This window comes from Sorex araneus, chromosome 3 (assembly GCF_027595985.1).
Source record: "Sorex araneus isolate mSorAra2 chromosome 3, mSorAra2.pri, whole genome shotgun sequence".
Taxonomy (NCBI): Eukaryota; Metazoa; Chordata; class Mammalia; order Eulipotyphla; family Soricidae; genus Sorex; species Sorex araneus.
Genome location: NC_073304.1, coordinates 207,195,742 through 207,216,051, shown reverse-complemented (window position 1 = coordinate 207,216,051; position 20,310 = coordinate 207,195,742). Strand labels below are relative to the sequence as shown.

General features: G+C 51.1%; 1 protein-coding gene across 1 annotated transcript in view; it reads left to right on the top strand.

Moving 5' to 3' along the window:
• Positions 1-10,386, top strand: part of SCPEP1 (serine carboxypeptidase 1) — a 36,611-nt gene extending 26,225 nt beyond the window's left edge. Inside the window, exons 9-13 of the mRNA XM_004608643.2 lie at positions 394-487; positions 2,779-2,892; positions 4,973-5,110; positions 6,652-6,815; positions 8,966-10,386. Of these exons, the coding sequence (XP_004608700.2) occupies positions 394-487; positions 2,779-2,892; positions 4,973-5,110; positions 6,652-6,815; positions 8,966-9,028 (573 nt within the window). The 3' untranslated portion in view covers positions 9,029-10,386. The remainder of the gene's footprint in view (positions 1-393; positions 488-2,778; positions 2,893-4,972; positions 5,111-6,651; positions 6,816-8,965) is intronic.
• Positions 10,387-20,310: the final 9,924 nt, after the last annotated feature.

Here is a 20,310-nt window from a genome sequence, read left to right as displayed (position 1 = left end):
CCTGACCGCAAGCCCGAGTGGCTTCTGTCAGAAGTGGTCCACCTGCAGGTGTGTCCCCACTGACTGGGGCACAGGCAGCATCCTGCAGTCGGAAGAGGAGGAGGGCCTGGGTGCGGATTCAGATGCACAGGCCCTTCCCCTGCTTCCTGGGAAAGACGGCCAGATTTCCCCCTGCAGCATGGGAGCTCTTCCTCCCCCAACCCCTCCCCGCATCTGCTCGCCACCCCTAGGCCAGGGGGCTGGTTCGGGGTCTCACACGCCTCCCCTAACTGCCCTACTTTCTGATCTGCGCACGCTGGTGAAGTTCATGAGACAGGCCAGGCGCCGTTCCCTCATGCAGCCTCGCTCAGAAAGACGTGCAACGAGCTGCCCGCTGCCCCCACTGTGTTTCAGAACACGGACGGCGTGAACTTCTACAACATCTTAACCAAAGACACGCCCACATCTGCCATGAAGTCGAGCCTGGAGTTCACCCAGAGCCATCTAGGTGAGTAAGACCTGAGGCTCAGAGCCCCGGCTCCAAGGTAGCCCTGCTTCTGAGAGTCGTAACGGACCTATAGTTCACTACCCTAAAGCCCGCCACTTGGAGCCCAAGGGATAGTACAGTGACTCCTGGTGTTTGCCTTCCATGCAGCCTCCCCTGTGGTCTCCACGGTCCCACCAGCTAAGACCTGAGCACCACCTGGTGTGGCCCAAAAGTCTAAAAAAAAATTTTATTAAAAAAAAAAAAAACACAGGGGCTGGAGTGATAGCACAGTGGGTAGGGCGTTTGCCTTGCACACGGCCGACCTGGGTTTGATTCCCAGCATCCCATATGGTCCCCTGAACACGGTCAGGGGTAATTCCTGAGTGCAGAGCCAGGAGTGACCCCTGAGCATCGCTGGGTGTGACCCAAAAAGAAAAAAAAATAATAATAATTACGAGCATAACATGAAGCCTGCCATAGCCATGCCACCGGACTCTGCACCAGGCTGTTTCACTCAGGGTGCCCCAGAGGGAGGCGGGTGAGAGTTCTCCCCACCTCAAGGAACCCAGCCCCGGCAGCTGACCTCCACAACCCAAACACCGTCACGCTCCAGTCCCCTCCGGGCTGAGCCTCACATATGAATGAACATATTCTTGGCACATCATAAGACACTCCCTACTCAATCTCTGTAAGTACCACACCACATTTGATTGGTTCAGATAGTAGGCAACAAATCACAGAGGGAAATATATATGTATATGCATATATGCATATTTTCATATATACGAAAGCTCACATCAGTCAACCTTTCACAACATGTTAGTGATATCCTGAAGAATGTCTTAATGGTCCCTGCCAAAATAGAACAGTCTCCACACTCTTTCCTATATGAGTCCTTTTTTGAAAGCTTTTTCAGCAGTTCTTCATAACAGACAATACAAAATTTATTATTCCATTTGTGCCTTGGGACAGGGATCGGGGCATGAGATGGAAACATCCCTAATTTGGTGGTGGGAAGGTATAATGGTGGTGGAATTGGTGTTTGAATGTTAAATGTAATCAAATATTGTGAACTACCTTATAAAATTAAAAAAAAAATTTTTAAACTTTTTTTTGGGGGGAGGGGTCACACCCGGCAATGCACAGGGGTCATTCCTGGCTCTGCACTTAGGAATTACCCCTGGAAGCGCTCAGGGGACCATATGGGATGCTAGGAATCGAACCCAGGTCGGCCACGTGCAAGGCAAACACCCCACCCGCTGTGCTATCTCTCCAGCCCCTAAAAAAAACTTTTTTTAGGTGCAGAATTTAGTGGTTTGGCACCTATTCACCAAGCCATGCCCTCATCACTACAGTCCTAAAATTTTAGAAACTTCCACCCCATCCACCCTTACCTCTTCCCCACTCATCCCTGAACTTATTTACTTCCAGTTTTCTCTTGGTAGGACCCTCATCACTGGAATCGGGCAGGAGGGAGTCTTTCACACTAGCTTCTGGCTTACCACTGTAATTTTTGTTGGTTTGTTTTGGTGGCCACACCTGGCAATGCTCAGGGGTTACTTCTGGCTCGGCACTCAGGAATCACTCCTGGCTGGGCTCACGGTACCAGAGGGGATGCATGCCAGGGATGGAACCCAGGTTGTCTGCATGCAAGGCAGGTGGCAAATGCCCTTTCCACTGTACTGTCTCTCCAGCCCCCAGAGCACAGTGTTTTTTAAGTGTGGGCATCAATTGCTGCCCCAGACCCCCCTAATCTATCCTCCCACTGGCTACGTTGCTCTGTTTCCTGGGGGTACAGTTTCACTGAGGGCTGGAGCGATAGCACAGCAGTTGGGCTTTCGCCTTTCATGCCGCCGACCCTTGTTCGATTCCTCTGCCCCTCTTGGAGAGCCCGGCAAGCTACCGAGAGTATGGAGCCCACGTGGCAGAGCCTGGCAAGCTACCCGTGTGTATTGGATATGCCAAAAACAGTAACAATAAGTCTCTCAATGAGAGACGTTACTGGTGCCCGCTCGAACAAATCGATGAGCAACGGGATGACAGTGACAGTAACAGTGACAGCTTCCCTGCGGGTCTGAAGGCTGGAGTCAGCCTGTAAGAGGCCTTGAGGTGCCACCTCTTGGCTGGGATCATCTCGGGAACCCAGCACAGTGCCTCCTGACGAGCGTCTGCACTCAGGCATGTTGATGACTTTCTTCCTGGCTCCGTGGTGAATCCAGGAGCCGCCTGGCGGTTTTCAACCCCCAAAGCCCCCCTCTTCCTGCTGACCCTCTCGCCGGCCCTTTGGCTCACCGTGTGCTGGTTTGTTTCAGTTCAACTCAGCCAGCGGCACCTGCGACACCTGCACCGGGATGCCCTAAGCCAGCTCATGAACGGCCCCATCAGGAAGAAGCTCAGGATCATCCCCGAGGACTGCACCTGGGGAGGTACTTGCCGAGAGCCAATCACTTGCTACCTGGAGAGCTGACGCAGCCAGGCTCCGCCCTTGTCTGCTGACTCAGGGGAGGGGTGGGGGCCACACCCAAGCAATGCCCAGGGACCCTTGGAAGCCGGGGATTCAGTCGGAATCAGCCGCATTCAAGGCAAGTGCTTTATTTATTTATTTATTTATTTATTTATTTATTTAGTTGAGTTACCGTGAGAACAGTTACAGGGATTTCAGGATCAAGTCTCAGTCATACTATGCTCAAACACCCATCCCTTCACCAGTGCACATGTTCCACCACCAATAATCCCAGCATACCCCCCTTCCCTCTCCCCCTCTGCCTGTGTGGCAGATGATTTTCACTTTTACTCTTTCCTTACCTTGATTACATTCAATTTTCGACAGGAAACTCACTATCATTATTTGGAGTTTTTCCCCCAACAGTCAGACCTTTCGGAGTGTCATCAGTAGGTTGTATGTTTTCTATTGTTGGTAACAGAGCATATGATGTTGCACGGTCTCGAAAGCGGCTGCCCAGGTTTGGAATGCTGGTATTAAGTCCAGAGGTATTTCTGCCAGCAGCCGCTACATTCTGAGATTGGTTTCTGTGGTGCTGGGATCATGGCTGTTCAGGAACGGGGGAGCTGTTTATGGGCGACCACTCGGGGTCTCATTTGGGCAGGAGGCAGGGCCGGTTCTGACAAGGCAAGTGCTTTAAAGTCCGGGCTGTCCCTGCGTCCCCAGGCCTGATCTCGTAGAATGGGGCTGGTCGGTGGAGGTGGCCTGTTTCACAGATGGGAGAGCCGAGGCCGAGGCAGCATTCCAGGAGAGCTTCAGGATGCGGGTTGGCTAGAGAGAGTGCCTGAACCCCGCCTGTGACTCGGTACCTGGAAGCCGGGGGTGGAGGTGTGTGGGTCAGGTCAGCCTCCCTTTCCTCAGTATATCAGCTGGAAGTTTTCTGTACTGAAGGGCCAGGCTCCGGCTGCAGCTGCTGGGGGTGTGATTTGCAGATACTCCATAGAACTCCACACTACAGGCTTCCATCCCCAGCATCCCTGAGCACTGCCAGGAGTGATTCCTGAGTGCAGAGCCAGGATTAATCTCCAAGCATCACCAGGGGTGGCCCCAAAACAAAAACAAATGGGGGCTGGAGCAATAGCACAGCGAATAGGGCGTTTGCCTTGTACTCGGCAGACCCAGATTCAATTCCCAGCATCCCATATGGTCCCCTGAGCACTGCCAGGGCTAATTCCTGAGTGCAGAGCCAAGAGTAACCCCTGTGCATCGCCGGGTGTGACCCCCCCAAAAAAAACACACTCACTCACACACACACACACACACACACACACAAAGATCAAAAACAAACAAAGTGGCATTTAGAGGACCAGTTGGGTCCTTCAGTGGGTAGGGCACTTGTCATGCACACAGCTGACCAGGGTTCGATCCTGGATACCACATATGGTCCCCCGAGCCTGCCAGGAATGATTCCTGAGTGCAGAGCCAGGAGTAAGTCCTGAGAACCACCAGGTGTGGCCCCAAAACAAATAAGAGAATAAAGGCGTCTGGAGACTGAAGAGATAGTATAGCCAGTGGGTAAGGCTCTTGCCTCACTCGGGGCTGACCCTGACTGCATTCTGTCCCCTCTGCACTGCTCTGATGCATGCGCGCGCGCACACACACACACACACACATACACACACACAGTGCATTCCATCCCCTCTGCACTGCTCTGATGCATGCACATACACACACACACACACACACACACACACACACACACACACACACACACACACACACACACACACACACACACCCCAATACCACCACCACCACCTCCTGTCCTCCCCTGGCCCATTAAGTTTGAGATGTGGCTCTGCCTTTCTTGTGAGTTCCTGGGTTTGATCTCCAGCGTTGCCCCCTCAAAGGACATCTGCTTGTCATTGCTAGTGACTGAGAGACGGGTGTGAGCATCCTATCTCTCCCTGCCCCATGCCCCGCACAGCTGTGTTCGGTGCCCGGGAGGAACTGTGCCGTAATCACCGGCTCTACAAGCTGCTGCTTCTCCTTCCTGGGTGCAGGCCAGGCCACCTCCGTCTTTGAGAACATGCAAGGGGACTTCATGAAGTCTGCAATCAGCGTTGTGGACGAGCTGCTGGAAGCTGGGGTCAACGTGACGGTGTACAATGGCCAGCTGGACCTCATAGTGGACACGATGGGTAGGACCCTGCGTGGGGGACCATTGGCCGTGCTGGTGAGAGGCCATCAACCCGCCCAAGCACCCGCCCTTCCCCTCGGTGCCTTGAGGAGACAGGAGCTGCCTGAGGCTCTCCCAACTTTTAAGATCGGGGTGTGGTGGACGGGAAGGACATGCACCTGCCTCCACCACAGAATAAGCCATTTTTCATTTTTCCTGGTCATGGGGCTAAGATGCTATTTAGGAATAGGGGAGCCTCATTTTGTGCTGTCACAGCAGATGGTGGATTTCGAATTGGAACACCCCCCAACCCCCCACCACCAACAACTGCAAACCGTGAGCTTTGCAGAGCTCCACTGTGCAGAGTGGAGGCTTGGAGGTGGGGCTCAGAAAGCCTAAGGACAGGTACTGGGGGGCGTCTCCAGGGCAGTGGTGATGGACATGATAGGTAGGACCCTTCGTGGGGGACCACGACGTAGCCGTGCGTTTCTGTGGTTGCAAGCCAAGGCGTGAGGAGACCGTGAGGAGGCGCCATGGTTGACTCAACCCTGCTCAGACCCCTCTGTCCATGGACAGCCCTGTCACCTCCTGGGTGACAATGGCCTTACCCTACTGCTCAGTTTTCTGGTGACCTGCCCACGGATGCTGGCACTGTCTCCCACCCCACCCTAACCTGCTGAGTGCCACTTTGCAGCTTTATGCTTTTGGGGTTTTTTGGTTCTGTTTTTGGTTTGGTTTGGGTTTTTTTGGGTTTTTTTTTTTCCACTTTTTGGGTCACACCTGGCGATGCTTGGGGCTTATTTCTGGCTGCACTCAGGAATTACTCCTGGTGGTGATGCTCAGGGATGCTGGGGATTGAACCCAGGTTCACCACGTGCAAGACAAATGCCCTACCAGCTGTACTATCATTGCAGGTATTGAAGTCAACTTTTTGTTAGGGTTTTGCTTGGGGCGCTGTACTGGCCACACCTGGCAGTGGTCAGGGAACTGTCATGCTGCATATCAAACCCAAGTCAGCTGTGTGTGAAAACATGTGCTCGGCGCTCTCAGTCCTCTCCTCAGCCCATTTTGTGACTTTGATGTTTTTCTTTTGGAGCCACAACCAGAAGTGCTCAGAGCTTCGCCCAGGCTCTGAACTCAGGGATCACTCCTGTCGGGGCTCTGGGTACTGCATGGGATGCCAGGGATGGCTGCAAGGCAAGTGCTTCACCCACTGTACTGCCTCCCTCGACCACCTTTTTTTTTTTTTTCTTAATAAGATCCAGGGTAAGTTTTATGCAGGTAGTAACTTAGGACTGACATCCTCAAAACTCCCGTTTTACTTGAATCTCTGGGCAAGCTTTCAGACCCCTCATGTCTTTATAATATCCTCAGCCTGGGGCTGAGGGCCAGAGCACGGCCAGGGCTGTGACATCACGGTCATCTCTGCAGGGGCGGAGGCACGGGCATCACTCTGTCCAGGTGATTCTGGGGTACATTCAGCTTGGAGACCCATGGTGGGGAGGGCCTGGTGGTCTGCTCTGCCCCGCCAGTGATCAGTGCTCGGCTCTCCCCCCTCCCCAGGTCAGGAGGCCTGGATACGGAAGCTCAGTTGGCCAGAGCTGCCCAAGTTCCATCAGCTGAGGTGGAAGCCGCTGTATGCTGACCCCAAGTCTCCAGAGACATCAGCGTTTGTCAAGTCCTACAAGAACCTGACCTTCTACTGGATCCTCAGAGCTGGGCACATGGTGAGCAGCCGCTTGGGTTAGATTTGGGCTCGGGTGTTTGGGTTTGATTTGACTCTGATGGCATCTTGGTTGGAGGAAGGGCTGCTCTCCTGGCTTAGTGCTCGGGGGTCGCTCCCTACAGTGCTTTTGGGGGACCAGGATGAAACCTGGGTCTCTTGTGCAAAGTATGTTCTTGGTCTTTTAAGCTTCTCTCCAGCTCTGCCTCTGCCTGTTTGTTTGTTTTGGGGCCACACCCAGTGGTGCTGAGGGCTTTCTCCTGACCCTGCACTCAGGAGTTACTCCTGGCAGGGCTTGGGGGACCATACAGGGTGCTGGGGATTGAACCCTGGTCAGCCACATGCAAGGCAAGCACCCTACCCGCTGTACTTGTACATGTACAAACCATGTACACCCTACCTACTCTCTGGCCCTAACATCTATTTTAGTTTCAGACTTCAAATCCTTCAGAGCAGGCCACCCGTCCAGCATGGGTGTGTGTGTGTGTGTGTGTGTGTGTGTATCATGTGTGCATGTCTATCTCTGTGTGTCTGTCTGTCAATGTGCGTGTCGTGTGTCTGTATGGGGGGGTGTCTGTATGTCTGTTTATGTGTGTCCCTATGTCTGTGCGTGTCTGTCTTTGTGTTTGTGTGCATATCTGTGCATGTCTATGTATCTTTGTGTGTAAGTGTCTGTATGTATGTCTGTGTGCGTGTCTGTGTGTGTGTGTCTGTCTGTCTGTGTGTTGCAGGAGCCCCAACTTCCAGCTCCCTAAGCTCTCTGCATGCCGCAGACATGACTGTTTTGGCTGGCTGAGGGAATGCTCAGAGGGAGTGGGGGTCTAAAGTGCCCTCTTCGGGGACTCTGGCACATCGAAAGACCATCTTAATGTCACCGCTTAGAAAGAAGGTGGGAGATATCCACATGGAAGGGGCCTGAGATCCTGAGAAAAACCTGCCAAGCCCAGGACAGCCCCCCGACAAAGAGGTGCTCCCTAAAATGTCATTCATGTCAGGGTGGAGAACCCTGGCAGAGAGGAACTGGGCATCTGGGGGTGTCTCAGGTCTGGTCTCAGAGCCCCTCTCACAGAGCCCCTTACAAGAACTCAGAGAAACCAGCATTGCGCTTTGCTTACATGCTGGTGAGTCATGTAACACACACCAACACACAGGCACACACCAGCAGACACACAGAGGTATGGGTGCACAGTCTCTGCTCCTTTGAACCCCGGGCAGGGCACAGACAGGCTGAAACTGGGAACAGGGCCTGAGAAACGGTGCAGGGAAATGATCTGGCTGGGTAGGGGAGTCCAGAAGACCCAGGCCCAGTGTTGGGCAGGAAGAATGAGGAAGCCAGGAGGGCATCGTGCCAGACCCGGAGAGGGCACGGGCACGGCGGGGGGCTGAGGGGAGGGGCTGGGCTGGGAGGCTGTGTGCCCCACCTGAAAGATCTTTCCTAAGGCAGCGGGGGCAGGCGGTATCGAGGGGTGTGAGCAAAAGAGCAAAAGCCCTGGACCGGCCCCAGAAATATTATTCCCTTAAGCAGAGGTCTAGGCTAAGACAGGGGGAAGAACAGAGGAGGGGGTTGGGAGGTCTGCCTGCTAATCCAGAGGAGACGAGAGAGAGGCCGGGCTAATTTGCAGAATAGCCAGGTGGGAGGCTGTCTGGAAGACAACAATGGGAAAGCTGAGTCTGGACTGGGAGACAGATGTCTGTTCTCGGAGGCTCAGGATTCAGGGGTGGGAAGGGGAGAGGGGACAGGGCCTCAGTACTGTGGAATCTAAGAGGACCTGAAGCAAGAGTTGAGATGAGGAAGAACAGGACCCCGTGCACGCCCGAAGTAGCGCCCTACAAGGTGTATACTCGGCCATGGAGGAGCTGGGTACCAGCCCTGTATCCTGACGTGTGTCTTGCCCGCATGTTCATGCCTGCTTCGCATCAGGCCTCTGAAAGCATGGATTGCTTCCTTCTGCTCTCCTGGTGGGTGGTCTTCTCCTCCCCTGGGCTCATTCACTTGCTCTAGGCTTTCCCGTTGGCCTCTGAGACCCCCATCAGAGGAGGGGGGTGCCCAGAGCTGCGGCAGGCTTCCTGAGAGTGGGGGGGGGTGGGGGGGACGTCCTGGTGCGTCCCCGGAGCACAGCCCGGAGCACTGACTTGAATGCTGTTGGGTTCTAGGTTCCGTCTGACCAGGGGGACATGGCTCTGAAGATGATGAGGCAGGTGACGCAGCAAGAATAGGCTGGCCGTGCTGGAGGCGAGCTCCCCGAAGCTGGAGGAGGGCCCCGCTGCTGCCCCAGGTCCGACTGTGACGGCTGAAGGCTCCTCCAGCCTCCCTGAGAACAGACGCGTGGCCTCGGCAAGCTGGGGATCTCCTCTGTTTCTCAGACACCTCAGAGTGGCTTAGGGGATTTGTTCTCATGATCATGAAGGATAGAACTAAACTAGATTTTTTTTTTTTTTAAATTTTTGGACCGTACCTGGCTGTGCTCGGGGCTTATTCCTGGCACTGATGACTTGTTCCTGGTTCTGATCACTCCTGGCAGAGCTCAGGGGATCATATGGGGAACCAGGCGTTGAACTTGGTCACCCATGTACAAGAGAAGCGCCATACCTGCCGTGCTATTGCTGTTACCTGATTTTTTTCAATTAAAAAAAAAATACCAAAAAGAAGAAAAGCAAATTATTTAATAGAAAAAAGGGAGACAATCAAGAAAGATCTCTGCTCTCCATTCCTATTATCTACGCAGTATATATTCTTTGTTTGTTTCCTCTAGATGCAGCTCTGCCCTTTCTGCAATATGGATATAAGCCCATTGTAATTTGACAATATCTTAGATCAAAAATGAATTTGATACACCTCACCTACTGAACGTCATAGCTTAGCTAGCCTCCATTTGGGTTAGCTAAGGATCCAGTGCAAAGCCTGCTTGATAATGACGTATTGATTACTTGCTATAATGTATTAATGGTGTATTGACAGTGAAAGCGAAGGCTGGCTGAGTTCTCAGCACTGACAGCTCAGTGGGAAACCCTCCGGGCCTGCGGCTGTGACTGGCGCTGAGCTGATATCCGTGCAGGTGATGTGACGCCAGGGTCCTCGGTCTGTCCTCAGCAGCATAGAGGCACCTGGCGGGGTGTCCATTGTTAACTCCCAACACGGTTGCCTGGGAACTCCAGCTCAGCACCACCCAGCGTCCAGCAAGAGACCAGCACACCGTGGGGTATGGTCAAGATTCTAAATGGTTCATAGATGCACGTGGCTGCCCCATCACAGAATCAAGATAACACATGTCAGGCCACCATACATCTGTGAGTCTGTGAATACATAGAGTGAATCAGCACTGTTATTTTACTGTCCTATTGATTCACATACTAGTTTGTCTGAAGCACCTTCTTATGTCAGTAATATTCTTCTGTAAAGCCAAAGGGATAGAATAATAGCGCTTTGCATGCAGAAGGCTCAAGTCTGATCCCCATTACCACCTGGTCACGTGAGCACTGCCAAGAGCAACCCCCCAACCATCAAACCTGGAATAGCCCCAGAGCGCCTCTGGGGGTGACCCCAAAATGAACTCAATAAATACTCTTCAGTAATACTTTTTAATGGTTGCTGAGTATTCTGTTTGAAGGATGTGCAGTATATATTCATAATTTATGAACCAGATGCCCAATGATCTGCGTCTTTGGAGTAATCTGTAGTTTGTCACTATTGCTACCAGTGCTCTAGTCATTCCTCCTGATCTGTTTTTTGTGTGCATCCTTACTTGCTTAGCAGTAACTCCTGGGAGCTAGAGAAGCATAAGTCATTTGTTCACATGGGCTGTGACAGTCCTTTAGATTAAATCGCGGAGCTCAGGAATCTGCGTTGGTGACTCGAGGTCTGCGTAGGGCCCTTTCAGCTTCTGTGCAAGGTCAGGAATGAAACCCCGCCTCCCGCTTCTTCGAGATGGAGACTCCAAACCCAGCTGGTTCCGGAGGAATGTCGGGAAGAAGTTGCACGCAGTTGGAGCCGACATGACGAGACCCTTCAGAACTGAGACTGAAATGGGCCTCCCGAGCCTTTGGCAGAGGCACCACGTGCTTTTCCTGGGTTTGCTGGTGCGGAGAGCACTTCTAAACACCACACAGAGAAGGGGAGGCTTGTGCTGGATCTTTCTGACTTCTGTGGCGTGGTGTTCTGCTCCTCCCAGGGAACTATTGGTTGGGGAGCAAGAGAAAAAGTTGTGAGGAGTCATTCCTGAGCCCTGTGGGTCTCCCCAATACTCCATTGGATTCCAGCCCTCAAGGACTTTCTTCCATTTGAGTCATGGCATTGATGGCAAAGCAATGGGAGTCTCAGTATCAGAACCGCTCATAGGGCCAGACCATATGCTTTTTTTGGGGGGACAGGGGTCACGCCCGGCGATGCACAGGGGTTACTCCTGGCTCTGCACTCAGGAATCACTCCTGGTGGTGCTCAGGGGACCATATGGGATGCTGGGAATCGAACCCATGCAAGGCCACGCGAGGCAAACGCCCTACCCTCGGTGCTGTCGCTCCAGCCCCACCATGTGCTTTTTATTCTTGAGGCCTGCGTTCAATCCTTGGCATCTGCATGTCCCCAGGTACCTCCAGCTCTGATCCCTGAGCCAAAAACAAATAGGACTGGAGAGAGAGGACAAGATATGTAGCCACTTCCCTTGCAGGTGACTGGCCTTGGTTCAATCTCCCAACACCACATATGATCCCCTGAGAACCACCAGGAATGATCCCTGAGCACTCAGCCAGGAGTCAGCCCTGAGCACAGCCAGATATGACCACAAAAACTAATAGGACGGGATCTAAGGATTCATTCCAAGGAAGCTTGAGACCTCAAGCCTTTCCACCACTAGAAGCCGCCCTGCCAGCCTTGCCTGAGTAGATGAGTCTTTTTTTTTTTTTTTTTTGGCTTTTTGGGTCACACCCAGAGGCAAGGGCTACTTCTGGCTCTGCACTCAGGAATTACTTCTGGTGGTGCTCAGCGGACCTTATGAGATGCTGAGAATCGAACCCAGGTCGTCCACATGCAAGGCAAACGCCCTACCTGCTGTGCTATATCATTCCAGCCCCGAGTAGGTGGGTCTCTTATCCAGTGATCTTAGCAGCCAGTTTCCCAGGCTTGTCACCTTGCATTCTCTCTAGAACTACATTCATTCCTTCATAAATCCCCTTTGCCCTGTCAGCTGAGGGAGAAATGGCCTGGGCCTGGTTTCCACGTAGCTCTGCATGGATGGTCCCTCACAGGGGACGGACACCGAATGAGGCATGTGTATGCTTTACCTCGGAGAGGCGCAGCCCAGAAGACAGGGTCTGAACCAAAGCAGAGTCTGGACGGGTGGTCAGGCGTGGAGGGAATGGTGGGGACATTGGTGATAAGGAGATATGAAGACTAGCCACCTTGGCGTGTGTGTTCGTTCCACAGCAAAACTCAACAGAGACTGGAGGAGTATTGCTGGGGGTAGGACAACACTAGTGAAGGTGTCATCGCTCAGTCATTCCTGTGGACTCCTGAACAAAGTGTCATGGTAATAGGCACAAAGGATAGGCCTGGGTCCAGTAAAATGGGCAGGCGCTCCGTGAGGTGGCCCTGGCTCCAGCTCTAGCATGTGGACTCCACCCAAGGAAGCTACAATCCAGAACCCCTAACAGCTGCCGTGCTGGAGGGGCTTGCCGGTCACCAGCCGTAGCTTGATCCCACTGGGCCGTTCACATTCTGGAAGAGGCAGCGCTTTGTTCTTGCTGCAGTGGACACTTACACCGGACTTTCTTTTTTTCTTTCTGCCTGTGTGTGACTTTACGGCTGATGTCATCCGCCATCACCATTATTCACAGTAAATGCTGCAGTGATGGGCTGGAGCAATAGCACGGTAGGGCATTTGCCTTGCACGCGACCGACCCGGGTTCGATTCCCAGCATCCCATATGGTCCCCTGAACACCGCCAGGGGTAATACCTGAGCATCGCCGGGGGTGACCCAAAAAGCAAAAAAAAAAAAGGTGCAGTGAGTACATGCACACAGAAATCCCTCATTGACCCACACTCCCCATTAATATTATTATTACTATTTTGGTGTTGGCCTGGAGCAATAGCACAGCGCGTAGGGCATTTGCCTTGCACGCGGCCGACCTAGGTTTGATTCCTCCGTCCCTCTCAGAGAGCCTGGGCAAGCTACCAAGAGTATCCCACCGGCAAGGGCAGAACCTGGCAAGCTACCTGTTGCATATTTGATATGCCAAAAACGGTAACAAGTCTCACACTGGAGACGTTACTGGTGCCTGCTCGAGCAAATCGATGAACAACAGGATGACAGTGCTACAGTGCATTTTGGTGTTGGAGGGCCCACATCCAAGGGTGCTCAGGTCTCAAGAGTGTCCCCTGGCTGTGCTCAGGGGGCCGTAGGAGGTGCTGGGGATTCAAACTAGGGTCACTGTTGATGCAACAGCACGCAAGGCACGTGCCTTCCTTCCTGTGCTTCTACCTACCTACCCTCTTATGCCCAGGTTACTTTTTCTGTTTGTTTGGGGGCCACACCTGGTGGTGCTCACGGCCTACTCCTGGCTGTGCTTGTGCTCAAGGGATCTCTCCTGGAGGTGACGCTTAGGGGACTGTATCAAGTTCTGGAGGTTTGAACCTGGATCAGCTGCACACAAGGCAAGCACCCTGTCCACTGTACTATCTCTCTGGCCCTATTTCTAATTATCTTGAAGCAACTGCCTAAGATGGCCAGGTGGCTTTTGTGGGGGTAGGAGGTCACTGGGTAGCCATGCAGCGCCAGGATCAAGCCTAGGACTCCTTGAGCAAAGCTGCAGACTTGTGCACTCACTGTGGCACAAATGAAAGATTCAGTTACAGAGAGAACTAGAGTGACACTTTGAGGTTGGGTAGCATCCTCTAGAATGTTCTGTAAGCTCTAAATTGCCATCCATACCCCAAATTCTGGAGTTTAGGGGATATAGGGATTGAATGAAAAAAAAAGTTGCTCTTTTAGTCCTACTAGTCCAGTAGTAAAACTTTCACATCTCATTCTTGCCATTTTAGCCTCTGCCAGTGTAGACTAAGCCTTAGTTTCAAAGGGGGAAATGATTTTATCAGTTCCGTGGAACTGGAACCAGAAATTCCCATCCAGCCTCTGTATACACTGAATCAGCAGGAAAAGTGCTGGCTGTAGATTGATTTTTGAACCTCATCACTGGAAAACTGGGGCAAAGGAATGCAGGAGCACCTTTGGGACATAATACTCTAATCCTTGGATGAAAGTCAGTGGAAAACTACAGCCACCCACTTTAGAATGCAAATGGCATTCTTGGCATAATGGAATGCTAATCAGACCCTGCCAAAAGGTCAGGCCATTCCTCCAGGCTGGGGACTAGGACCTATTGAGCAAAAGAAAAAGAAGTCACTAGTCACCCGTATTAGCTCTGACCTGATCACCAGTTGTAGAAATGAGGGCTCTTAATAGTTCTGAGTCATTTCTCTCTTTGGTATGAATGAAATGCTTCTGGGACTCTGGTTGTTTCACAGGTGACAGTAACGCCATGACTGAAGGGTCACTTTGTGGTGGGTGCCCTGTGTTAGTTCACTGCTGCAAAATCAGCAAGAATCCCAGAAGCCTTCTAAGCTTGGTGTCTCAGCTTCCGTTCTTAGGTCTAGAAGCATGGAGCTATGGGAAAGAATTGGCTCAAGGGACTGAGCGCCTGTTTTGCGCACAAGAGATGCAGATTGGATCCTTGACACTGCTTGGTGCCCTAAACACTGCCAGGAGCAATCCCTGAGTACCTGGAGTAGTTCCTGAGCACCACTGGGTGGCTCAAAAGTGACAGAAAAAGTAGTTTATTAACAGTAGAATGTCAGGAGGCAGAGGGAAGGGTGGGGAAACCCATGCCAGCAAGGTGGAAATCTTTGGGCATGAGATCAACAGAGCTGGACACTGAGGAGACAGAAGGTCTGCTTTTGATTTTGAACCACGCTCAGCAGCGCGCAGGGCCTACTTCTGGGGCTTTGCTGGTATGTGGGGCAGAGGCTGGGGTTGTTCCTGATGGTTCATGTACAACATGTGAACTAGCCTTTTGATTTTGGTTTTTTTGTTTTGCTTTGTTTTGTTTTTTTGTTTTGTTTTTTGGTGGGCTGGGCTTTGGGGACCTACAAGAAGGTTGTCAGGAGTTAGGAATAGCTTAGAGATCACTCCTGATAGTGTGCAGGAGAGAGCACCATATATGGTGCAAGGAATGGAGCCAGGGCCAACAGCATGCAGAGTAAGTACCAGTACCCCTCTCAGCCCTACAACAGATCTTAATACGACTGTTGAAGATTGGCCCAGCCAAAGACACCGAGGGTCCTCTTGGACCCCCAAACAGCCCACTGTATTTAAGTTAGGATATTTTGTTGTTGTTGTTCATTTGGAGGATGGTGCATACCTGTGGTGCTTAGGGGCTGCCCCTCGCTCAGTGCTGGGGTTGCTCCCAGCTGTGTTCCTGAGCCATACAGGTGTAGAGATCAACGGCTGCCCGCACCAGGCAGGCCACGTGCTCAGCCCTTTGCACTCTGTGGTTCTCGGAGATATTTCCTTCAATGTTAAAAATTCAGCAGGGAGATGTCGTAATCTCATTTAGCATAGTTTGGGGCAATAGGCAGGCAGATTAACTGGTGTAATGTCTCTTAAAGTGACCCAATTAGGTTACTCATGCTAAACTGAACTGTCTGAGAAGCAGAACTTTGCTAACTGTCTGGCCTCTTGAAAAGGAAGACCTAAAGCAACCAGGTGTTCCTTAGATTCCAGGTTCCAAGGCTTCCCTTTGTTAGAAAAATGCTTCTCTTCCTTCCCCTGTAAGAGAGCAAGCGTGCTTTCACCAGCCAGTGCCAGTATAATTTCCTGTTCTGGGCCTCTTGAGGCTATAAAAATCTCTCACCTTGTGCAGCTCTTTGAGGTTCCTGTTTGTTTTTGGAGGTCACACCTGGCTGTGCCCGGGTGTTCTGGCTCTGCATTTGGGGATCATTCCTAGAAGGCATAGGGGACCATCTGGGTGCCAGGGATCAAACCTAGGCCAGCTGCACGCTAGGGGAGTGCCTGCCACTGTGCTACGGCTTTGGCCCTGGGGTTCAGCACCTAGTTAGCATGAATCTCAGAATAAAGCAAGGAATATTTTTAAATGTTGTTCTCTAAAGAAAATGACAAATGCAACACCAGAGCTCTTCCACTTTATCTACCTGTCTGGGAAAAATGAGCCAGAGGGAAAAAGAAACTTTCTGAGACCTCCTTCGCATGGAAACTATGTACACTCAAGTCATTATATTGGTTCCGTGTGTGTGTGTGTGTGTGTGTGTGTGTGTGTGCGCGCGTGTGGTGGGAGTGTTTGGGGCCACACCTGACTGTGCTCAGGGGTCACTCCTGGCTGGACTTGGGGACCATATGTGGTTCCAGGGATGGAATCCAGGTGGGCTATGTGCAAAGTTCATTCCCGGTAGTCACAGAGGCAAAAGAGAGGAAATCATGTCTGTCAAGCATAATTTTTTTTTTCTTTTTAGGTCACACCTGGCAATGCACAGGGGTTACTCCTGGCTCATGCACTCAGGAATTACTCCTGGCAGTGCTCAGGGGACCATATGGGATGCTGGGAATGGAACCCAGGTCGGCCGCGTGCAAGGCAGACACCCTACCCGCTATGCTATCGCTCCAGCCCTAAGCATAATTTTTTTCTGTATCACTGTATCAATGTCATCCTGTTGTTCATTGATTTACTTGAGCGGGCACCAGTAACATCTCTATTACACTCAGCCCTGAGATTATAGCAGCCTCTCCTTATTCGTCTTCCATCGTTGGGAAAGACAATTTTTTTTTTTTTTTTTTTTTTTTTGCTTTTTGGGTCACACCTGGCGATGCACAGGGGTTACTCCTGGCTCTGCACTCAGGAATTACCCCTGGCCATGCTCAGGGGACCATATGGGATGCTGGGACTCGAACCCGGGTCGGCCGTGTGCAAGGCAAACGCCCTACCCACTGTGCTATCTCTCCAGCCCCGGGAAAGACAGTTTTTTACCTAAATATTTTCTTTCTATTTTGGGGCCACCCTCCTGTGCTTCGAGGTCACTCTTGGCCGGATTTGGAGGACAAAGTGGGATGCCAGAGATTGTACTTGGGTTGGCTGTGTGCAACACAGATGCCCTATCACTCCAACCTCTTTTTATCTAAAATTGTACCTTAATTACAACAAATCTTATAGGCCTAAGCATTGGTTAGGTTGGGAGCTTTCTCTGTCAGATGCCACACCCAGGCCTTACCTCAAAACATTCCAGTAAAGCAGAAACAAAAATGCATTTTTCTGTCAGAATCTTAACTTTGTTCCCGGTACAGATACCATCCATCCCTGATTTCCCAGCTGCTGGCCATAGCCAGGGTTTGACTGATGAGGTTAAGCACAAGTGGCTGAACTGGCGTTCCAAGAAACTACCTACTCTGAGATTAGAATTGCATCATTTGGGGTTAGTGAGGTTTCCGAATGTTGAACTCAGGCCACATATACTGGTGGTCAGTGCTTGAGCACTGGGCCACACCGTGAACCCCTAGAATTGCAAGACACTTGTCCCTTTCTAGCTGCCTGGAACATGAACATTAGGCTGGACAGAGCATCCACCATGCCACGAGCAGAAAGAACCTGGGAACATTCAGTGATGATGTGGAGCTGCAAGAACCCCTTGCCGGGGCTGGAGCAATAGCACAGAGGGTAGGGCATTTGCCTTGCACGCGGCCGACCCAGGTTCAATTCCCAGCACCCCATATGGTCCCCTGAGTACCGCCAGGAGTAATTCCTGAGTCCAGAGCCAGGAGTAACCCCTGTGCATCACCGGGTGTGACCCAAAAAGCAAAAAATAAAAAGTTAAGAACCCCTTACCATGTACTTTGAGCCTTGCTAGGAAAATATGTTCCCATTTTGTTGCCTGAGCATAATCTCTTTTTTTCCTGTTCTATTTGCTGAAAGGCAGTCTTGTTTCTGAGGACAAGTGAATCGAAGGGGCCTTAATCAATTTGCCCAGAGAGAAGAGAGGAGAGTCTAGGAGGAGTTTCAGCTGTAAAAGTTACTGGACAGGTACGGGAGAGGCTGACTTGCTGGAGAATTGGAGAATAAGTAAGAGAGTCCTTTTTCGAATGGTTGACAGGAGCCCGAGTGGTAGTGCAGCGGGTAGGGCGTTTGCTTTGCACTCGGCCGACCTGGGTTCGATCCCTGGCATCCCATAAGGTCCCCCAAGCACCGCCAGGTGTAATTCTTGAGTGCAGAGCCAGGAGTAAGCCCTGAGCATTGCTGGGTGTGACCCAAAGAAGAAGAAGAAAAAAAAAAAAATCAAATGGTTAACAGTGTTTGGAAGAATCTGCAAGACCAGGAAGCAGAGCTATTCAAAGCTCTGAATTAACCAGGACTCAGCTCCGTTCACTAGGAGTCAGGGGCCTTAGGCAATTGGCTACTATCCTGGACCTGAACTTCCTTTGCTGTAAAATGGGCATAATAGTGGGGTTATTGTGATAATTAAACTGGAAGGCCTGGACTAGCATTATCTGCTGTTATTGTTAATTAGTTCACAGAAAGAGGAATGTTGTTTTGTTTTCAGCTAATCTCCTGGGAAGAATGGCAAATGGTTTAGCCTCCTTGGGATTAGCAGGCTTTATCAGCAGACAGGCCTAAGGAAAGTCAGTTTTCTCTAGGGCAGCTCAGAATTCTCTTGTGGCTGCCTGCTTGGTCCAGTAGTTAAGCAGTAGTTAGGTCCAGTAGTTAGGCCGTGGTCAAAAAAAAAAAAGTTTTCTCCTTAGAGCTTCCTTTAGAAGCATTTGCTAGGGGCTGGAACGATAGCACAGCGGATAGGGCGTTTGCCTTGCATGCAACCAACCTGGGTTTGAGTCCCAGCATCCCATGCCAGGAGAGATTCATGAGTGCAGAGCCAGGAGTAACCCCTGTGCATTCCCAGGTGTGACCAAAAAAAGCAAAAAAAGCATTTGCTAGCCCCCTGCAGAGTCATGGAGGACTTTGAAAGTGACTAATCCAGTACGCACACATGCACATGAGTGAGCATGCATACGTGTGTGCATGCATGAATGTGTCTGTGTGTGGTAGGGAAGGAGATTCTTCTGGGGAACCAACAGCAGCTGCTATAGTTTTGCTGGGCTTTGTCATGCAAAAATCACAAGGAGATCTGGAGAGAAAGAAGAAAAGGACTTTACTGGTGAGAAAATGACTTCGAAGTTAAGCAAGTCTGGCTCGCACAAGCTGTAGAGCAAGCTTCAGAAAGATGAGTTATGGCTTAATACCAAGTAGAGTTAAGGTGCTGTCACAGTCTGCATCCTTAAGAGTTTTGTTGTTGTTGTTTAGGGAAAATCTTGTGTATTTATTTGGTTTGGGGGCCACACCTGATGGTGCTCAGGGCTTACTCCCAGCTCTGTGCTCAGGGAACACTCCTGGTGGGGTCCAAAAAATGTTGTATTGTGCGGAGTCCATGGAACAGTCTGTCCAGCGAGGGGTCCAGGGTTCTTATTAGCACAAAAATATTTATAAGCTTCTGTCTTGGTCTAGTCGAGATCCAGAGAATGACCCAAGAGATAGTACAGCAGGTAAGGAGCTTGCCTCGATGTGACCAGCCCTGGTTTGGTCCCCAGTACATCACTGAGTCCCCCTAGCCCCTCCAGAAGTGATCTCTGCGCACCAGAATAGCCCTAGTGACAAAAGTGAACACTAACATTTGCCTTCCTGTCTCACGATTTTCTGACAGCTTTGTTCAGGTTTCACACATAATTTAATGAACTGTTGAAACGTCATACATAGTTAGAAATTGAAGTAATTATTGGTATTTTTGTTTGGTTTGGAATCACGTTTGGTGATGCTCTGGGATTCCAGCTGGCTCTGTGCTCAGGAATCACTCCTAGCAGTGCTGGAGTGATTGTAGGGGGTGCCAGAGATTGGACCAGGGTTGACCACGTGCAAGGCAAGCAAGCACCTTTCCTGCTGTACTATTACTCCAGCCTCCAAATTCTTAGCATTTTGAAAAATTACCAATATTTTTAAACAGAGATAGTAGAGAGGTTAAAGCTCTTTTAAATGTTTTTTTTTCTTTTTTGGGTCACACCCGGTAATGCTCAAGGGTTACTCCTGGCTCTGCACTCAGGAATTACTCCTGGCGGTGCTCAGGGGACCATATGGGATGCTGGGAATCGAACCCAGGTCGGTCGGCCGCATGCAAGGCAAACGCCTTACCTGCTATGCTATCACTCAGCCCCAAGAGAGGTTAAAGGTTTTGAAAGCACTAGAGAGATAATAGAGAGGGAATGGGCTTGCCTTGCATGCAGCTGGTTCCTGGTTCCCTCCCAGCACTGCTTATGGTTCCCCCAGCCCGCCAGGAGTGACCCTGAGTGCAGAGTCAGAGAGAACCTTGAGCACAGGCAAGGTGTGGTCTAAAAACAGATTTAAAAAGGCACTTGAGGGGCTGGAGTGGTAGCACAGTGGGTAGGGTGTTTGCCTTGCATGC